The sequence below is a fragment of the Hippopotamus amphibius genome, chromosome 4 (assembly GCF_030028045.1).
Source record: "Hippopotamus amphibius kiboko isolate mHipAmp2 chromosome 4, mHipAmp2.hap2, whole genome shotgun sequence".
NCBI lineage: Eukaryota > Metazoa > Chordata > Mammalia > Artiodactyla > Hippopotamidae > Hippopotamus > Hippopotamus amphibius.
The window spans coordinates 69530091-69550866 of record NC_080189.1 but is presented as its reverse complement, the minus strand read 5'-3'; the positions used below and the strand labels follow the sequence as shown (position 1 = coordinate 69550866).

Here is a 20776-nt window from a genome sequence, read left to right as displayed (position 1 = left end):
AATTAATTAAAGTTAATAAAAATAAATCCAAATTAAGACAATAATATTAGTTATAAAACTTCGGGATGAACAGTATTTAGCATTATAGTATTTTTTTTTTGTGATTCATTCTTTTTGAACATCCTACACATATAGAGTCAAATTACTTATTCTGAGTTGCAATTACTAATTTTTATTATTAGTCAGTGCTTTACCTGACAGTTTTCAAGAGTTAATTATGACCATTTTATGGGTTTTTGTCTTTATTATTGTATTTAGTTTAATACAGTTCATAATTGGTTATTGCCAGTGTTTTGAGAGCTATCAAATTTTACAGAGTAGCATATTTTAAAATATTAAATTTTATAATTGGTTATTGCTGTTATGTAGGACAATCACATTATTTTGTGGATTGATCTTGTACTTGGCTACTTGCTAAACACTATTAATGGTTCTTTTATATTTTCAAATGATTACCTTTTATACTTAAAAGGTAAGATGGATTATGTCTTGCTTTCCAGTATTTAAGCATCTTATTTATGTTCTTATCTTGTTACATTGGCTAAGAAACCCAATGCGATGATACACTTTAGTAGTGATGCCATTTATCCTTCTGCTTTCTATAACCTCAAGGGAAATTCTTAACATGATGAAACAGTGATTTTTCTTTCCACTTTTTTTTTTATTCCTTTTTGTTGTCTTACTCAGGGATAGTTGTTGAATAGTACTAAATGCTTTTTGGCATCTAATTAAAACTTCCTACTGTGTTTTTCTTTAATTTCATAATGTGTTAAATTGAAATAGATTCTTATATGGTGAAAGCAAACTTGAAAACCTAGTATAAACTTTTTTTTCGCAATGTAGTATGATGAGAGAACATTGCATCCATATTATCACAGCTTTTAGTTAACACAACATTGTGTCCATGTTATTATTAGTATGTAAATGTCATTTACTTCTGATAGCTTGTTTTCCTTATAGAGGACCCTTTTTCTTTTTGGAATTTCCTGCCCACCTAGAGCATGCTTATTTCTCTGAACCAAGTGCCCCCATGATCTGCTTTAGGCTGTGAATAAACATCTTTATTGCCAGTTCTTTTATGCAGGTGGAGAGTGAGGGGATGGGCCATCCTGTTGATTCCTTAGAATATAGTTAATGAATACTTACCATGAAAATTGGCCCAAGATCTTTTTCTGCTCCTGAAATTTGTTCATCCTCAGCTTAAGTCAACCCAGCATTGTCTTTCACAGAGTCCTAACTTGTATATGTTTTGGTCTATGGTTTTTATTTCCAGTCTGATTCCTTCTTTTTCTATTTCTCAGAAATTCTCCAAAATTTCTAGTCACGTCACAGAATTCATCTTTATTTTCCAGTATCATCATATATGCATTTGTGTGTGCATGTGTGTACTTCCAGAGTGCATTTAATCCCACCATCATTACCAATACACATTTGCAGAGATTTAAAAGAGGGGATCATGTGTTGTCAGGTTACCACCTTGGTCCAGTTCTCAATTATTTATTTATTTTATTTATTTATTTATTTATTTTGTGCTGAAAAAATTTTTTTGATTTATTTATTTTATTGGCTGTGTTGGGTCCTTTTTTTTTTTTTTTTTTTTTTTTTTTTTTTGCTGTGCACAGGCTTTCTTTAGTTGCGGTGAGTGGGGGCTACTCTGCGTTGTGGTGCACCAGCTCCTTATTGCCTGGCCTCTCTTGTTGCAGAGCACGGGCTCTAGGCATGTGGGCTTCAGTAGTTGCAACACATGGGCTCAATAGTTGTGGCTCACGGGCTCTAAAGCGCAGGCTCAGTAGTTGTGGCGCACGGGCTTAGCTGCTCCACGGCATGTGGGATCTTCCTGGAGCAGGGATCAACCCGTGTCCCCTGCATTGACAGGCGGATTCTTAACCACTGTGCCACCTAGGAAGCCCCTCAATTATTTATTAAAATGAGAAATCCTTATAAAAATAAGATCTTGTTCTTCTGTTACATTCTTGTCATCATCCATTAGACAACCTACTTCATAAAATTTTTAAAAAATCGATTATTTTTTCTTGATTGATTTCTTAAATAAATCTTCAGTTGATTTCCTAAATAAAAATGTACTTAGAATTTATAACTATTTGGGGAGGCTGGGGAGGATTGCACAGAGTCCACAATGATAATTCTCACTACCCATAATCCCGTTCTTGAAAGCTCATGGTTTCCTGGCTGTTATCTTTCTCACATCATCTTCACATTTGTGGTGATTACTCTTCCATTGACTCATTGAGTTTATTTTTAATGAACTGAATATTCAGTTGGGTTACATGAAACAAATCAGCTATTTTCAGATGAAATGTACATTACATAGATGGCCGATAGTAAATGGTGAAGGCTGTGCTTGGTACAGTTTTATTACTGGCAAAAAAAAAAAAAGTTAATGGTTACTATAGTTAAAGTAACAAAAACTCTGTTCTATGTTTATTTACAGTTTGTTTTGTGGCTTCCTCTCCCTGTCCCACAATGAAAATAAGAGATTGCATTTTAAATGCCATTTCAGGTATTGGCTTTCTGAATGGCTCTTAAAAAGAGATGATTAGCAGTTTAAAATCAGAATGTTTCTTGTTTAAGTCAAATGTGTTCACAATGTTTGTTTTGTCGTTATTTAATAAAAATATTTTGTCAATTTTTTGTTGCTCGAGTAAACCTTTACATATTTGTCCCTCAATGTGTCAAGCTGTTTTTCTAAAATGTAGAGAGTTGTAAGTAAAGTAGTTAAAACCTCACAAATTCAATATTCCTTTTAAATCCTCAATCTATGGATTTTCATAGTGTAATGTGGCATGATGGCTTCTTCCCATGTCTCTTAAGCACCATACAGCTTGGCACACAAACAATATTTTAGAATTCATCATTACTGTCACATGATATCCACTGGGTGGGCTAGCGTGTTGGATGATCCTCTGCTAAGACCTATAAAACAGTTATTTTTAAAATATATTCTTGGCCTTTTGTGGTCGATGTGAAAGTGTGCTGGACAGAGTTCTGAGTTACTGAGGATACTGAGTCTTGTTTCTTGACAAACAAGTAGGTCCTCATGAATCTAACATAGTTTGCCTTTGGACTTATCTGAAATCTGAGTCCCTTAGGGCTCATCTATATTCCGTGTTCCTCTCCTATAACTTAAGCTGTTTTTTTGCTGTTTTATACACCCTAGGAATTAGCAACATGTTAAATGGCAGGAGATGACTACTAATTATTTTGTTTAGAAGCACAGATGAGTTAAGTACTGAGAAGCTTAGTGTCATTTCTTAGAGTGTTTAAATGTTAAGCATATTAAAATATAGCATTAATCAATCATATTTACACTCTTACCATAACTCCCTTTTTTGGATTAATAAGCCTATTATAAGCAACCAGACTAATGTTATGAAGTATTGAAAACTCTGCACTATCTTGTGTTCTCTGAAAACTGTGCCTGGTCAGAGGGAAGAGAGAAATTAAGCATTTGGAATTAACATACACACACTACTGTATATAAAATTGTTAAACAACAAGGACCTACTGTGTGCACAGTGGAACTATATTCAGTATTTTGTAATAACCTTTAATGGAAAAGAATCTGAAAAGGAATATATATATGTGTATGACTGATCACTTGCTGTACACTTGAAATTAACACAACATTGTAAATTAGCTATACTTCAGTTTTCTTAATGGTTAAAAATTTTTTAAAAGTAGGAAACAAAAAATGAAATGTGCCTAGTCAAAACCAAGGAATTTTTTACTCTTTTATTAAACAATTCTGTTTCCCTTATAAAACATCCACTTTATTCTGTCTAAACAGTACATTACTAGTTGAAAGCAAAAAAATAACGTGATGTAAAGGGATATACAGGAAATTTTTACCACAGAATGAATGTAATGATTGTAAATCAGGATGTCCCTTCATTATTGGTTATCAAAAGCAAGAAGAACAAACCCCAAGCCTTCTTCCATAACAACTAGAAAAATCGCCCCAAGATTTCATTTCCTGAAATTCACAAGGCTTATTTTTAAAAATGAGAAATATAATATCCAGAAGAATGCCATTGTAAGCTACAGTCTTCTTAGGTAATCTCTGTGTGTGTTTTTATTTTTGTCCTGCAATGATGAGAACTTATTTCCAAGTAAAATACTTAAATCCAAACGAAACAGATCTGAGCAGGCTAGGTTTCGTAGTGCAAGTTTTCCTTTAATTTATCAAGTCACAGAAATAAATATTTCCTTCTGTGAGAGGACTATATTTCTTATAAAAATGATGTACATAATTATAAGGACTTCCTATCATTACTCAACTTTAGTTTTAAATATCTTTTAATATATTCCTATAAAAATTATCAATCATCTTTGCTTTCATGATTTAGTGTTCACTATACAGCAGTGTCTCTTGTTCTTTTCCTTGGACATGTGTATAATCCAGACAGACATTTTCTTTCTTGTAATTATTACTCTTCTCTGCTAGTATTTTAATTATTTATAGCCGTCAGGCATTTATTTGTCTTTTAAAGGCCTTCCAATCCCAATCAGAATGAATAAACAATTAAAAGGAAGAAAGATTTTGTAGATTTTCTTTTCCTTTTGATTATGTGTGTTCTATATAACACTTAAATTATTCTTTATGAAATTAGTATATCCAGGAAACTAGAGAATTATGCCATAGGCTGGGCGAATGGAAAACATGTTAGTGCTTCCTTTGTAAGGTTTCCAGGGTACCACAAGGAGTTTTCTAATGTGCTGCTTATTTGTGTTCTCCCCAGATCTCTTTCAGTTTATTATAATGCTGGAGAAATAATTAACATGTTGCCTAGCCTTTTCTATGTTCTACACCTCACTGAAAACATGTCGGCAGAGAAAGCAAACGTTCATCAAGTCTCAATATAAAACAGATCCTGCCAGGGAGCATGCCAAACCCAACCAACCATGACAGTCAAATCATTGTATGTTTTGCTTTAAATTTTTATTTTTGCCTTTGCTTTAGCAACTTGACTCTGGTATGTGTTGTGCCCTATGGCTTATTATTTTATGGCATGACAGTTCCTGAAACTGACAAGGCTCCCCGCTTACCTTTGCAGTGTATATGTGTGACAGTGTAAACTATAAGAGACAGTGACATTTGACTCAATAAATATTTGTGTTGTGTCCCCTACATCTGTTTTACAGAACTCCTTTTTCTAAAATTCTTCCATCAGTATTTACTGAAAAATGCTGGCTTTTACCTTTTGTCTGGATGATATAAATTCTGGAGTCGGTGTCCAAATTTCCAAGTTAGACTTCTTCTTATTGACCCAAGAGATTTAATTCTCTCATGAGTTTGTATTCACATCATAAAACATAAATTAATTTAGTTGGGTTTTTTTATTTACATATTTTTCTGTTTGGGGTCAGGGCATGTGTACCCTGCTGTGTGTGAGACCATATATCCAACTTCCTGCTGCTGAGTCATTTGAAAACTTCAGGAGGGATTATATTTTTAATTTGATATTACACTGGGCAAAAAAATTAATGGGTATAAACTTTAGTCATTTAGAAGCATGGTTTCTTGGATAAGATCATCCCTAAAAGTTGTTGAGTGCTTGGACTCTATGCATTCTGATCCTGATTTCAAGTCTGTATTTTTCAGTCATTATCTTTGTGACTTTGGACAAGTTACTCAAACTACCTTGGTTTTAAGTTTCTAGTTAATGGAATTTACCTCATAGGATATGTAATATTTTCTTTACTTTTTTCTTCCCCTAGTGGTTTTGTAAGGTGGTATCCTGTTTCATACTACTACTGATTGTTTTTTGAGTTTTATATGCATATTTACTTTTTCTCTTTCTTGTTAACTTAAAATCAGTAATGACTTAATATATATTGGCTTGACTTTGTATAAAATAAGAAAGCCAGTATGGCTTTCAACCCTCTTCACATTCCAACGTTTTGTGATGTACTTTACGTATTTTTTTTAAAAACCTTGTTTGCATAATAATTATTAATTATTTAAGTATTGATTTGCTTTATAATCCATTAAACAATTATCTATCCTTCTCTCTGTATAACTGAGTGATTTTTTTCTGTAACAATCTGTAAATATTGATGGAGAACTAGGTACCGTTTTCTTCTTTGTGACCCTTTTATCTCAGATTCCATAAATATCACACTCCTGATTTCTTCCAACAAAGTATGTCTGCTCCTTCTCAGACTCCTTGCCAGCTTCTTTACTTCTCTTAGATTCCTAAATGCCACAGATTCTTAGAGCACTGTCCTGTGTGATACACCAGAATTCTCACTCACTCGTATAGTTTTAAATACCCTTCATTTGAAAATGACTAATGTCTGTGCTTTATACTCACAACTGCCTATTTGATATTTTGTCTTGGATGTCGTCCTCAAATCTCAGATTTATCCAAAATGGAGTTTGTAATTTCCCCCAATATCCAAAATCTGCTTCTGGTGAAGGAAACTTTTTTGTAGTGACCCTCTATTTGTAACATTGCTTTTTGTCTTAAAGTCTGTATTTTTATAGTGAATATGCTGAATATGGTGAACCAAGCTTTCTTCGGGTTAGTGCCTCTCTGATTTTTCAGTCTTTTTCAATCACTTGACTCTCAGCCTTTTGTGACCTTTTGTTTCACGTGTAGCTATCATAAAGGGCAGGTAGCTGTGTTTAGTTTTTAATCCAACGTCAATCTTTGTGTTTTTACCCATGGGCTTGGTGAGTCATTTACATTTATTAGAATTAGAAAAATATTTGGAGTGATCACTCTCACCGTATTTTTTGCTTTCTGTCTGTTCTACTTTTCTCATATTTTTTTATTAGTATTTTTGTTTTGTTTTTCATTAGTATTTTTCTCTGTTCTTAATAACTTTTCATCTTGAAATTCTTGAAATAATTTCAGGCTTACAAAACATTTCAAAAATAGTACAAAGAATTCCTGTATAACTTAGACTGAGAATCTCTGATATTAATGTCTCACATCACCACAGTATCAAAATCAGAAAATTAATATTGATGTAATACTATAATCTACAAGTCTTATTAAATTTTGTCCATTTTCCCACCATTATTCTTTTTCTGGTCCAGGTTTCAATCCTGGAACACATATTGCATTTTATTCTCACCTTCTTTTTAGTCTTCTTTAATCTGGGACACATCAATGTTTGTCTTTCATGATCTTGCACTTTTGATAAACCCTGGCCTGTTATATGGTATACCGCCTCTCAGTTTAAATTTGTGTGATGCTTTCTCATCAATAAATTCAGGCTATGCATTTTTGGCAAGAACACCATAGAAGTTTTTTTTTTTTTTTCTTTTCAGTGCATCATATCAGGGTCAAATGATATCTATGTGTCTTATGACTGTTGATGTTAATTGTGATCACTTAGTTAAGATAGTAGTTGCCAAGTTCCTCCATTAAAAATTTATTATTTTTCCCTTTATAATTAATAAGTATACTGTGGGGGGATACCATGAGACCATGTAAATATCCCAATTTTTATCATAGTTTTGCATGCTAATTTTAGAATGTATTGATGATTCTTACTGGAAACAATTATATGGTGGTGCTTGTCAAATGTGGTTGTTTTATTTCCATCATTCTTTCCAAATTTATTAATTAGAAGTCTACAATAGGAAGAGTTTTTCATACTACTCTATCTATCCATCCATCCTTCCTTCCTTCCTTCCTCCCTCCCTCCCTCCCTCCCTCCCTTTCTCTCTCCTTCTCTCTCCTTCTCTCTCTCCCAACTCATGAGTATTAGTTTTATTTTATGGATTTTGCTGAATAATTTTATGATTTTTTTACTCCAATTGTGCCGGATTTGGTCAGTAGGAGGCCCTTCATGTTACTTACTTTTGTATTTCAAAATGTCCTTATCAGATTTTGAATACCTTCTTACTCATTGCCACCAAAAGATGTAGTAGGCTTTTCTTGTTTCCTCTCCCAGCCTTGGAATCAGTGATTTCTTCAGGGAATCCAAATTTATTTATTAGATAATGGTATTTAGAAACCAAGATCTAGGCACTAAGGGTGCTCATTGCTCCTGGAGCATCATTTGTAAACCCTTTCAGCAGGTACTGCTGGGAAAATATGTATTTTTATACACTTATTTCTATATTTATATATGTGTTTATATGTAATGTATAGTTTATCTAAACTAAACCATGAATTCACACAGACATCTCCATTTCCAATCCAACAGCATGGGATCCTTCTAGCCTCTCCCTTTCCTTACATGTAACCCCTTTCTCCAGCAGTGAGGAATCTGGCTTTTATTATCAGCAGTACATTTACTTCTTTGTTCATTCCTGGAATACACATAAGTGTAATTTCAGAATTGCTAACCCATACCTCTGGCAAAACAAATTTACCAATTAGAGTACAATAGTTGTATGTAATTCTTTGTCTTAAAGTGTAGAATTAAAATAGTATTTGCCAAAATTAATTAGGTGAGTTATTTTCATTTTCAACCTCTTCAGTCTCATTGTTATTTATTTATAAAATAGTTGACTTCATTTGACACTGTTAATAATCCATTCTGAATTACTCCTCCCCCCATCCTGGTTGATACTATGTAAAAATTCTATTCAGTTTGAAGTGTATCTTACAGTCTTCTGCTTCATTTTTTGTTTTCTTCTTTTTGCATGGAGAGTGGTTCATTAATTGAGGTGGTTGAATCTTATTTTCTTTCTTTTGTATAATAATTCTGTGTAGAAGTATTAAGTTCCCTCCTGTTCATTTGTTGTGGATTTGGCTACTTTACAAGATAACCTAATTCACTGCTGCCCTCCATGTCAATGTAGCAAAATCCAGGTTCTTTGATTAATTTTTCTTAATTAGCGGAGGAGGAAGGAGTTGTGTGTCCTCCAACTTTTAAATTCTCTTTTATATTTCAGTAGCCTAGATTTCCTCCTTTTCTTTCTTTTCCCCTTCACCACTCAATTACTAAATATTGCTTCTTTCTTCCTTCGTGTGTTTTTCTCTCCCAGAAGACTGTCACTTCAATTCAAGCATAATTTTAAGTCGTTTCCTCATGGTCATGTTGGTTATATGCACATACTTTTTACTACTTTTACATACTTTTTACTGTTTTTACACTTAAAGTGACTTACTCTCTTTGTTGATGGCTTTATATCAACTTTATAGTCATAGCAGCTTCCTACTTCCTTCAAGTTTTTCTCAGACTGCCTTTAGTTGCCATAAAAGCTTGTGACAGGGCAGAGGAACATGAGAAATTGCTCACTGAAATTTGGTGGTTTACTCTTTTTGTCCTTTAACTTCCAGTTATTTTAAAGTTTGGAAATTCTTTGTCTTCATCTTATACTGAAGGTATTGTGTGTGTGTGAGTATTTTTTGTTTTTTAAATCTTCTCATTGTTCATTATTGTTTTTGGAGAAAACATTGAGAGAGAAAATATTGGAGAAAATTTTGGAGAAAATATTGGCGTTAGATCTCTGAAGTCCCCAATTTTTTTTACCCCATTTTCTTTCCACTGATTTAAAAGTTTCCCTCCTATTGCTAGACATTTAGTAGGTCTTTTGAAATTTTACTTTGCATATGTGAAAATCTAAGTTAATATTTTAATCTGCCAACAATTTCATGGATCTTAGGACATTTTATTTACTCACTTGCCTTCCACCTTTTATGGTAATATCCTTACCCAGTATTTTTATTTTGTTCTTTTAAATATCCTCTATATTTAAAGGTTACTTTTATTTTTTTTTTCCTTGAGACACTTCTTGTTTTAGATTTATATACTTATTTTAAAGGTACTTCTTTATTTTCCATACTTTCCAGACCTAGTAGATCTTCTTTCTGAAATTATTTTTCTTCCACCTGAGGTACATCCTTCACTGGCAGAGTGTTTTTAGGAATAAAATCTTATGTTTAATTTATCTGAGGGAGCCCATCTTCTGTTTTCATTTTTGATTAATAGTGTTTGTGGGATGGAAAGTATAAGCATTTTAGGTTGATAAGTTTTTTGGAGGGAGTTTTTGGTTTTTGGTTAGGGGGTTTTTTTGTTTGTTTGCTTTTTGGCTTTTTTTTCTTATCAGTTTGCAAATGTGCCAGTGTGTTCTTGCTACCATTATTGCTGTGAGAAAAATGGTTATCAATGTAACTGTTAGTCCTCTGTTGGTTCATTCTCTCTAGTTGCTTTAGGATCATGTCTTTATGTTCAGTGTTCCATGGTTTCCTTGAAATTTGTCTACCTGTTGAGTTTCCTTTTTATCCACTTCAGAATTCATTGGGTTTCCTTTATGAATGAATTCCTATATTCTAGAAATTCTGGACCTTTTTTTTTTTTTTTTTTTTAAGCAATAACTTGTTTATTATTTCTCCCCATTGTCTCTATCCTCCCTTTCTGGGATTCTGATTAAATGTGTATTAAACATTCTTATCATGTGTGCCAAATCTCTTAACCTCTCTTTATATTTTCCATTTCTTGTCTTCTCTGATATGAATTCTGAGTAATTTCTCCAATTGTCTTTAGTTTCAGTAATTCTCTTTTCAGCTGTGTCTAATCTGTTGTTTGATCCATCCTTTGAAATTTTGTTGGTTTAAATTTGTAATGTTTTTTATCTGTAAAGGTTCTATTTCTTATTTTTAAAGTCTCTTCTTGTTGGAAAGCCTTTGCTCATTTTTGTTATTCCATGTTTGTTTATTTGGAAGTTTTTTTTACATAGTTTTAAAATATTTTGTGCCTAGAAATTCTAATGCTGGATTCATTTTGATACTAAACTGGTTTGTTGTTTTCTTCATAACTTGTTATTGTGAATGCATATATGCCTTTATGTGTTTGTCTGACTTGCCCAACTATGTATTCCATTAAGGGAAAAACAATCTTTCTATTCATATCACAATATGTAACTTACAGCCTGATATCAGGTAAGTTCCTGAAATGCAGTCACTGAAAGAAGTCTTGTTCTTATATTTTTCTTCATTTATTTCATTATTGAATAAGTTAAGTTTTTAAGTACTCCTTTAAAAAAAAAAAAAGACTCCACTAATGGATATGTTTTCAGAGCCCTTGCATATCCCACAATGTCTCCTTTCTTTATTCTTCTTACAATTAGCCAGGATTCCTAGGTAATAATCTTTTCCTTAGATCCCATTTTCTTCGAGTATTTAGTATTTCAGAGAAGTTACACATCAGCCATTATTATCTACTGAAAATAATCTGTATTGCCTGATGGAGCCTGTTGAATTTTTATCTTTAAATTTGAAAGTATCATCAGAATATGGCTTCTTTGGGGGGGTTCTTTCACTAATTTTGCAAGGCACTAAATGATACCTGTCTATCTGCAGACACTGGTCTTTCTTCAACTCAGGGAATTTTCTTCTGTGTATTTATAATGACTTCTGTATTATCAGTGTTTTCTCCCCAAGTTTCCCTTATATAATTTGGTTCTTTAATTAATGTCTTGACTCTCTTCTCATTATTTTTAATTTTTTATTCTTTTCTTCTGCATTCTAGAGATTTTCAAGTCTGTCTTCCATTTATCTAAGTCAAATTTATATGGAATAGGTAGGTTGTATACAACTTCCAATGAGATATTTAATTCAAATACATTGACTTAATATCTACATGAATCCCTAGAGACATAAAATTATTCCTACTTTGTTCTCACTTCTATGTTCAGAGTATCTTCTTGAATCCTGTTGTTTTCACTTAGCAGCATCATTTCAGAGAAAGATAGTTAATTCTAATGATTCCAAAAGGTTCTTTCCACCTAGAAAATTGTTTCACATATATGCTGATTTTTATCTACCTTCTTATTGGGAAGAAGCTCTATAGGTAATCTTCTACCATGTGACCCTCTCTATGATAAAGAACTCTGCTCTTCATTGTGGGAGGGAGCTTTGTCAGGCTAATTTTCTGCTAGTTAAGACTGATAAAAATGGGCACCATTCTGGCCGGTATAGAACTCTTTTTGTAAGTTGCAATTCAAAGCCTTCATGGAAGGAAATAGAGTTTTTAATACAATTGCAAATACTTTTCTGTGGAACTTCGAGATTAAAACTTTGGATACTAAATACTCACCCACTTAACTAATATTTAAGAGTCTAATGGTCATTAACCAGACATCTTTTTCTTTTTTAACTGTTCAAAACTATTTCAGTAATAATTTCCGCGCACCCCCCCCCCCCCCCCCCCGACACACGCACATGTTGCTACCAAGAAGTTACATTTGAATTGGCCTATTTTGGTTATCTTTCCTTAATTTTAGTTTGTAATTAAAAATTTGAATCTGAATTTTATGGGAAAAATTTAACCAGTCTTTATGCTCTAAGAAAAATTATGAGTACATTTTTCTGCTGACACCTGAACCATCCACTCAAGAAGATACTTTTCTGAATAATCTTTCTGTCTACCCTATCACTTCTCTTGCTTTGTGGAAACAGGACTCATTGCCTGCCAACACCTACTATACAGATATTCTGCTTATGCAACCACCTCAGGTTAGAGAATGCCTACCTCATTGTCTGCCTTTATCCTCTTGACTCTTGTATATTAGTGTAAATTTATCAGTGTCCCTACACTTGTCTCTGAAACCAGTCTTTCTTTCATAGGAGAGGAATCACGTAGCACAGATTTCTAGTTTTTGACACCTTTTCAGTTTCCAAGTATAGATACAAGGTTTTTTTCTTATTTTTATTTTTAGGGGGTTATTTCTATAATGATGTATCCTTTATCTAAAAACATTGATGCTTCAAAGATGTCTTCTTAGTTATATATAAAGCCAGATCTTTATAGAATGAACTAGCAAATTAATCTGGTTAGTTTATTGAGTACCTACTGTAGGTATAGTATTTTATTTGATTTTAGAATTTAATTTGGGAGAGGTGCCTTTTACTCTCCACAATTTAGCTAAGAAAATAAGATCTATACATATGCAAACCTAACAAAATATTGTAAGAGATTGTGAGGCAAACTGGTAATGCAAATTACTGATGTGTAGTAAAATAAATGATTTCATAAAAGGAAGTCATCACAGCCAGGTCTTTGAAAATTGATGTGAATTAGAAAGATAATTATTGGGAAACCATTTTACTGGAGAAGAGAAAACAGTGATTATATCAGTATGGCCACAGAAGCAGATTGTATGTAGTAAAGGAGTGGAAACTTTGGTCAGAAGGATTGATTGGGAATAGTCTTGAATGCTAAGATGAAGTTTGTGCTGAAAGTAATGTGAGTTTGACACAGTGAAAATGGTTGTTCTAGTGAGATTGGAGCAGTCGCCAAGGGCAGAGAGAAGTAGCCAGTTAAGACATCCTAGAAGAATCTAGGTACAGGATGGTAAGGATGTAATGTAGACTTAGAGTGGTTGGAATATAGCTGGTGAGGGATGTCACAATAGAAAACTAGCAGGACTTGGTAACTGTTGGGTAAGTTGTATAGGATCAAAACATTTTTGCTAATTAAAAGAGACATTGTGCATGAGACAGCTTTTTCAACTTTATTAAGTTGGGGAATTGATATTATGAATGATGTAAGAAATTAAAGTATGACAGTGTGACAAATCCCAGATCCAGAAATAAGTGACACAATAATGAACTGCCAGACGTCTGCTGCTTTTGGCTGCCCAGGGTTTACCCCACTGCGCGCTGACTCTCTCTGAGCGCTGCATAGTTTGAGTCTTTCCTAATCTTTAGTCTCTGTTATTCAGCAGAGTAACTGTTGCCCCCTCAGGGGTTTTCTTGACCAGTTCTTTCTTTTTAATTATCTCGTTTCCCAAATACTTACTGAGCACCTGCACCATGTGCAAGAGCTTGTGCTAGGCATGGAGAATGAAGGGGACGAAAAATGTTGTGGTGCTCCTGTTAATAAATAAACTCAAGTGCATTTTCATTAGTATTTTGTTATCGAGGTTTTCAGGAGACATTTGTTTCACTCAAATGAGCAAGAGGCAAATACTTTGCATTTGGAGAGGACTGTTTTGTTTTTCTCCAACTCTATTAGTAGGTGACCGCTTTTTTCTGCAGTTTTGGGAATTTATGAATACCAAACATTTATTTTCACCTCCACTAGGGGACAGTGTGTTACCATTAGATTTTTTTTTCTTCCATATCAGCAAAACGTATACAGAAAGGAAATTTGGCCTCAAATTATTTTGATATGATATTAATTATCTCATACATGTAACAAAACAAAAATATTTCTAAAGTATACAGCTTAGATTTTTGTCTATTATGTGTCATATGGATGGATAGATACGTAGACATATATAGATACAGATTTTATTTAGAGTGTTTGAAATTCTGTAGCATTTAGATAAATTTTGCATGAGGTCACCAAAACAAGGATGGATAGCAGAAAGATATTAATATCAAAACATAAGCAATTTGAATTTCAGGACAGTTTCGTAATTCATGGAAATTGAATTAGGCTTTAGGTATGGAATTCACTGAGATAATGTAATGTTTACCCTTCCAAAAGGTCTGTGTAATTTCTTGAGACATCTGAAGCCTAAATATACATTTATACATATATTTTAAATTTATAGATTTTCTTTTCACAGAGTACATTATGTTTTTTAGGAATGAGGTATATGGAAGATGAAAATCTCTAAAAGATTTCCTTTTAGGTTGTCTATAAAGATCTGGAGAGCAGTAATTTCATAGCTTTTCCTGTCATTCTTTGAGACAATATCCTACAAAACTCATATAAATTTGATTCTAACAGCATACCACAAATTTGTTTATACCTCTTTAAGTACTGATATCTGTACAGTACAATGATAGGGTTTAATGTTTTGAAATACACCTTTTAAAAAGTTCTTTAAGTTTATGTACACTGGGTATAGTTTTGCCAAAAGTTGTCCTTTTAGAAAACTGAAAGGGATAGTTGATCAGTAAGGAATTTTGAGGATATGGCATTACAGAAAATCAACCACTTACACACTTGCAAGGTTCTACTTCTTCATGACCTACTTCTGGAACTGCAGGCTTTACTTATCCACATTGTGAGGTGGACAGTGAGGAGCAGGGGAGGAGAAAAGCTGCTATGAATAATGGAAGTGCCACCTTGATTCCCAACTTTCTGTGAAGTTAAAGAAATCCATTTTCCCTTGTTTTCCAAAGAGCTTCCCAAAGGCTTAGAAGTCCCATGAGAATTTTTGCATTGAGACTTCACTACTCTACTGAAGATGATAGGTATAACCATGGGAAGGAAACCTACCCATCAACAACTACAGCAAAAGATATAGTACATACAGAAAAACTAAGTACAGGATTCCATTAACAAAACTTAATTACTCTAGAGTAACTTTAGAATTGTGTTTTTAAAAGATAATGGTAATTAGAACTTTTGTACATCTTTCATCTAAACATAGTGTACTTCTTCTTTGGAGAACTGTCTAGTCAGAGCCTCTCCCGATTTTTTGATTGGGTTGTTTATTTGCTTTTCTATTAAGTTGTATAAGGGTTTGTTTTTGTTTTTTTTTAAATATATTGTGGATTGTAAATCAACTATACTCCAATATAAGATAAAAATTAAAAAAAAATAAACATAGCATATTTCTGGTGCATAATTTCTGAGTTAGCTAGTGCAAAGGGATGAAAACTTGAAAAATGCCTTGTTTGGGCAATCTTAAACAGTTCTTCATGGCTTGGAGAACTGAGTGATTTTAAGGAAATGGCAAGAAGAGGCTGGAAAGATAAAGGACATTCCAGGTAAAGGGATCATACTTAATCCTGAAGTTTAAAGATAGCCTTCAAAGGATTTTAGGTACGATAATGATATGATCAGATTTTTATTATTTAAAATAAGTATTTTCATTGCTGTGTGGGAAATAGGGTAGAAGAGAACAGACTTTAGAGAGCCTTTGAGATTGTTTTACTAATTCAGGGCCAGAGGTATTATGCTGGCTGTGGAGTATAAAGATTCAAGAAACATTAAGGAGGTAGAAACAGTGAGTCCTAGTGATTTTTTTAAAATATATTTTTTAAATTTATCTTCTTTTTATTTATTGGCTGCATTGGGTCTTCATTGCTATGCACCGGCTTTCTCTAGTTGTGGAGAGCGGGGGCGTCTTATTGCAGTGGCTTCTTTTATTGTGGAGCACAGGCTCTAGGCGCATGGGCTTCAGTAGTTGCAGCACATGGGCTCAGTAGTTGTGGCTTGTGGCCTCTAGAGCGCAGACTCAATAGTTGTGGCACACGGGCTTAGTTGCTCTGCGGCATGTGGGATCTTTCCGGACCAGGGTTCGAACCCCTGTCCGCTGCATTGGCAGGCAGATTCATAACCACTGAGCCACCAGGGAAGCCCCCTAATGATATGAGTGTTGGGATAAGGCATTACTGACAATGCCAAAGTGTAGAAATTGGTTACCAGATACCTCTTTTTGAACATAGCACAATTCATAACCCAAGAACCTTAAGATATTAGCTCTGTTTTCACTTTCATTTTCCCTTCATACTATCCTCCCTGCATACTTGCAAGAAGCCTAAATAATTAGAAAAAACAGAATTTCATAGGCAATATGATTTCAAAGGCAAAACCACCGTTTAACAACTTGTGAGATAACTCATTTCACAGATCTGCCTGATATTTTCTTCACAAACAAGCAGGTTTTTTTTTCTCTCCACACCAGTACGCACAGTTTGTAACAAAGTCTGTTTTTGAAGTACACTCAGAAAAAAGATGAAGCCTAGCATCATCAAAGAAATATTCCCACTTCAGTGAAGAGCCAAAGTTGGTCAGATATGGGATTAAGGGAGAATAACCTTTTGTTTCATATTATTAGCATTTGAAATTGCATCCTTCAGCAGGTATTTTTTCTGTAATGAAAGTGCTTGTAAAAGCATTTCTCCTTTATTTGGGGCACCAAGTCCTTGCCAATGGCTATGGTCTGAGTTCTATGCAATGTTGAGTCCAAAGAACAAGCCTTGCAAAGTGGCTCCTTGAACTAGTAGAAACGGAGTCTGTGGATACCAACTTCTAGTTACAAGGTGAATAAGTTCAGAGAATTTAATGTACAGCGTGGTGATTATAGTTAACAGAATTGTATACTTCAAAGTTGCTGAGAGAGCAAGTCTTAAATGCTCTCACCCTGCTTCCCCAAAAATGGAAACTGCGAGAGGTAATGGGTGTGATAACTAACCTTACTTTAGTAATAATTTTGCTGTATATATGTATGTCACATCATCACATTGTACACCTTAAATTTATACAATGTTATATTTATGTTTATGAAGCTGGGGCGAACGTTTTTTAAAAGCAATTTTTTTTAAAGAAGAAAAGTAGCTCCTTGTTAAATTTAATGTGTTGATATCTTTACTTTCTAAAATAATTATTGTTTTATCTTTTCTTTCAGGATGAGCAGAAGCTACAGGAAAGTTTAAGGCAAGGTGCCACCATTATTGCTGCCATAATCAAAGAAAGAAATCCTGGACTCATTGGTCAACTACTGGTAGCATAAAGAACATGGAGATAATTACCTACTGGGTTCTTAGAAGTGTTTACCTAAGTATCTCTTTTGTTGCTTCCCTCTGAAATGTATATGGTAGAATGTTTAAGCTGTCTTTTATGTCCTTTATAATTTGTAGGATGTGATGCTTAGGTGAACTTAAAGAAGTTTTTATGCATGTCAAATATAAATTGCCTAAACTGGAAAAGAACAGATAAGTGGAAAATAGTAGCCTTCACATAAAGAATCTTTTCACAAAGGCATGAACAGTAAAATAGAAATAATGATGAGTCAGCTAATTATCCAAGGAATGAGAATTTAGAAAACGTCAATTACTATCTCTGTTAATTAGTAAATCACACTATAATGAAACTAATAAATAAGATTAATGATTATTGTTAACTCTAACATCCTCTCTCCGTGGATTATTTTGAATCGCATTCTAATTTTTCATACCTTAAAAAAAAAAAAAGAGATAGCACTGAACTCTGGTTTGAGTATCTGCACCATAAGCCTCACATTACCCTACATCCCTAAAGGAATGGACTTTCCTTCTGTTTTTCTAATGTTTTAAAATTGTATGTTTTCCTTGCTTTGTGAAATATAGTTTGATTTACGTTATTTTAAAAGGCTTCTGATTTTTCCAAATAACTTTAAAAGAAGACTGGAAAGCTTCATGAAAGTTATTTTGGTCAAGCCTAAGTCAGTCTTCTTCTAAAAGGAAGACCATTGCATATCAAATAATTAATTTTTCTTTTGATATGGGTAACTGCTGCCTTTTTTTTTTTTTAACTGCTGCCTTTTTAAGTTGAGTTCTCATTCTTTCAAATTTCCACTGGTACATACATCTTAAATATTGATGATTTTCTGCTTATATTTTACAGTTTTGTGAATCCAGTCGTTAGAGATGCCTTTTATTCTATGTATACACTTACTTCATAAAAACACATTAGATCAGATTATGCCAGGGCTCAGGCTGCATGTGGGAACTATAAAAGTTGCATGAAATGTTTTCTGCTAAAGATAGACTATGAAATATCTACTTTGTACAGCCTCATTTTAACATGTTGGGTGATATTCCCTTTATTTCTCGAGTATCAATAGTAGTAGGAGGGTTTATATTTTACATTAAAACAATAGTGAGTAGAATATAGAGGACATGGAATAATTATTGCAATTATTTTCCTAAATGAAATGTGTTGTTTGAATGAATGTATGCTTGGATCTAAATTCCTGGGCTCGCCGCTTTTTCTCTCTCTCTCTCGGGATATTAAGAAATATAAAATAAATCGTTTAATTAAAAATCTTGAGGATGAAAATATGTGGGCAATGGGGGGATTTTGGTTAGAATGTCTCTGTCGTTGTTAAGCTGGGTTGGCTGTGTTGTAAAAGGTCATAGGTGTGCCTTTTGATGTCTTCAGGTGAAAATGTTTTAAGAATTTGAAAGTGCTCATAAAGGCAAAGAGAGAAAAGTTACCAAGATTTTAAAGAGAAGATGAGTGCCTTTAGGTTCATGGTGGGAAACTGGGCATATCACTGGCACTGGCAACTTCTCTGTGTCTGTTGAGTGCTGGCTGAGTCACCTTAGATTTCAGAAGAATAATGGAATGTTGTGCCAGACAAGAATTTATCTTGGAACAGTTAGTATGCCTTTACCCTAGGCAATTGTAAATGTTTAGTGTGATGAGATTTAGTTAACAGACTATTAAGTTGTGTCTGAAATCCCCATCATCATCGTTATGGCATTTGATTTTTTTCTTTATAGTTTACAAAGTGAGTCACAGCATTGAAAATAATTTAAAGAAATCTCCTCAGATCCTTTACAGTTGAGATGGAAATCGAGACTCAGGAATCTTCACTACCTTCTCCAAACACATGTGTCTGCCTAGTGGAAAAAGGCAGGGCTGAAACCTAGGACCACTGAGAATAAGTTCTAAGCTCATTTCCTCTGTAACAATGATTGCAGGCAAAGGACACCCAGCAGAGAGGCTCTGAATGAGCGTTGGAGGAGTGGGAGAAGAAGGGACAGATCAGTCCAGTGACCAGAGGAAGTCCTGAAGCTTTCGGCTTTCCAACCATCTTTCCAACATACCGAAATTGTAGCTCAGGATAAAGGGAATGAAGAGAATTATTGGCCAAGAGAGAAAGATAAATTAGTTGTTTTTGTTATTTGTTAAGAGATCCAGGGGCAACTTTATAGTTGTTTTTCATCTCCATTTCCAGAAACTTAATTACTTTCATGAGAACTGTCCATTTTCACTTTACTTTCCAAAATTCCTTTAAAAATAATAGTAAGTATGCCTGAGGGTTGCTGAAATTGCTTTCTCCCTGTGAAAATTTTGTGAAAAGACAGTTTTCTTTCTAAATGTATGTTACTTAATTACATGCAATTTAAAGTTAACCTTTTTAGGAAGTCAACAGTGTGATCAGTGGTTTGATTAATGACATTATGGTAAGAGGTTTTTTCTTTTTCATTTTTTTTTCCATGAAAATGCTCAATTTGAGAGATGACTTCTTGCAAGCACACTCATCTACAGATAAAAGTCAGACCCCTGTATTCTACCTAGAGTCATCCTTACTGTGGTCACTTTAAGCATTTTGCATTGGTTTACCAGGAAAACACTCTTTTCCCATGCTAGTTTATTATACATTTGACAGTTGAACAGCACAGGTTTAAATTGCACTGGTCCACTTATATGCAGGTTTTTTTTTCAATGGTAGCTACTACAGTACTGCACGGTGGTTGAATCTGCAGATAGGGAGGAACCACGGGTACAGAAAGCCCACTGTAAATTATGCACAGATTTTTTGACTGATGGGAGAGTCAGCGCCCCTAACCCCTGTGTTGTTTGAGGGTCATCTGTAATTATACTGACCAAAGTTTATATGTATAAATACAGTATTCATTTTATAAAAATCAAGTTGCAGTACCACATTTTCTTATGTTAAATCTGTAAATTTTGCTTCCTTTTAATGTCAAAACTAATTATATCAAGGAAACATAATATTTTAATGATAATATTTTAATGAAAATGTTAAAGCCATTTAGGATAAGAAAGATTGAAATGATTTTAAAAGTTTAAGTCAAAATTAAACAGAATAAATGAAAAAATATATATTGTTTTAGGATTTATTAATATGCTTTAAAATAAGTAGACTAGAAGTGGCTGTGTAGATGGTGTTTGGCATTGTAACATTAATATATGTTCCTGTATATTTTTAGTTTCAAAATTGTGAACATGTATGGATCTTTTTAAATTAAAAGTAAGAAACTACTATTAAATTTTTGTGTTCTCTTTACAAAACAAAATATAGGTAATTGATAACTAAATTATTGATATTTTAAAATCTAATGACAATTTTCATTGACATTTAGTGTGTGTA

At 33.5% G+C, this 20776-nt stretch overlaps 1 protein-coding gene across 3 annotated transcripts in view; it reads left to right on the top strand.

Moving 5' to 3' along the window:
* CRPPA (CDP-L-ribitol pyrophosphorylase A) overlaps positions 1-20383 on the top strand; it is a 318526-nt gene extending 298143 nt beyond the window's left edge. For all 3 annotated transcript variants that reach the window (XM_057733918.1, XM_057733917.1, XM_057733916.1), the window contains one exon: positions 17300-20383. In XM_057733918.1, the coding sequence (XP_057589901.1) occupies positions 17300-17404 (105 nt within the window). In that variant the 3' untranslated portion in view covers positions 17405-20383. The remainder of the gene's footprint in view (positions 1-17299) is intronic.
* Positions 20384-20776: the final 393 nt, after the last annotated feature.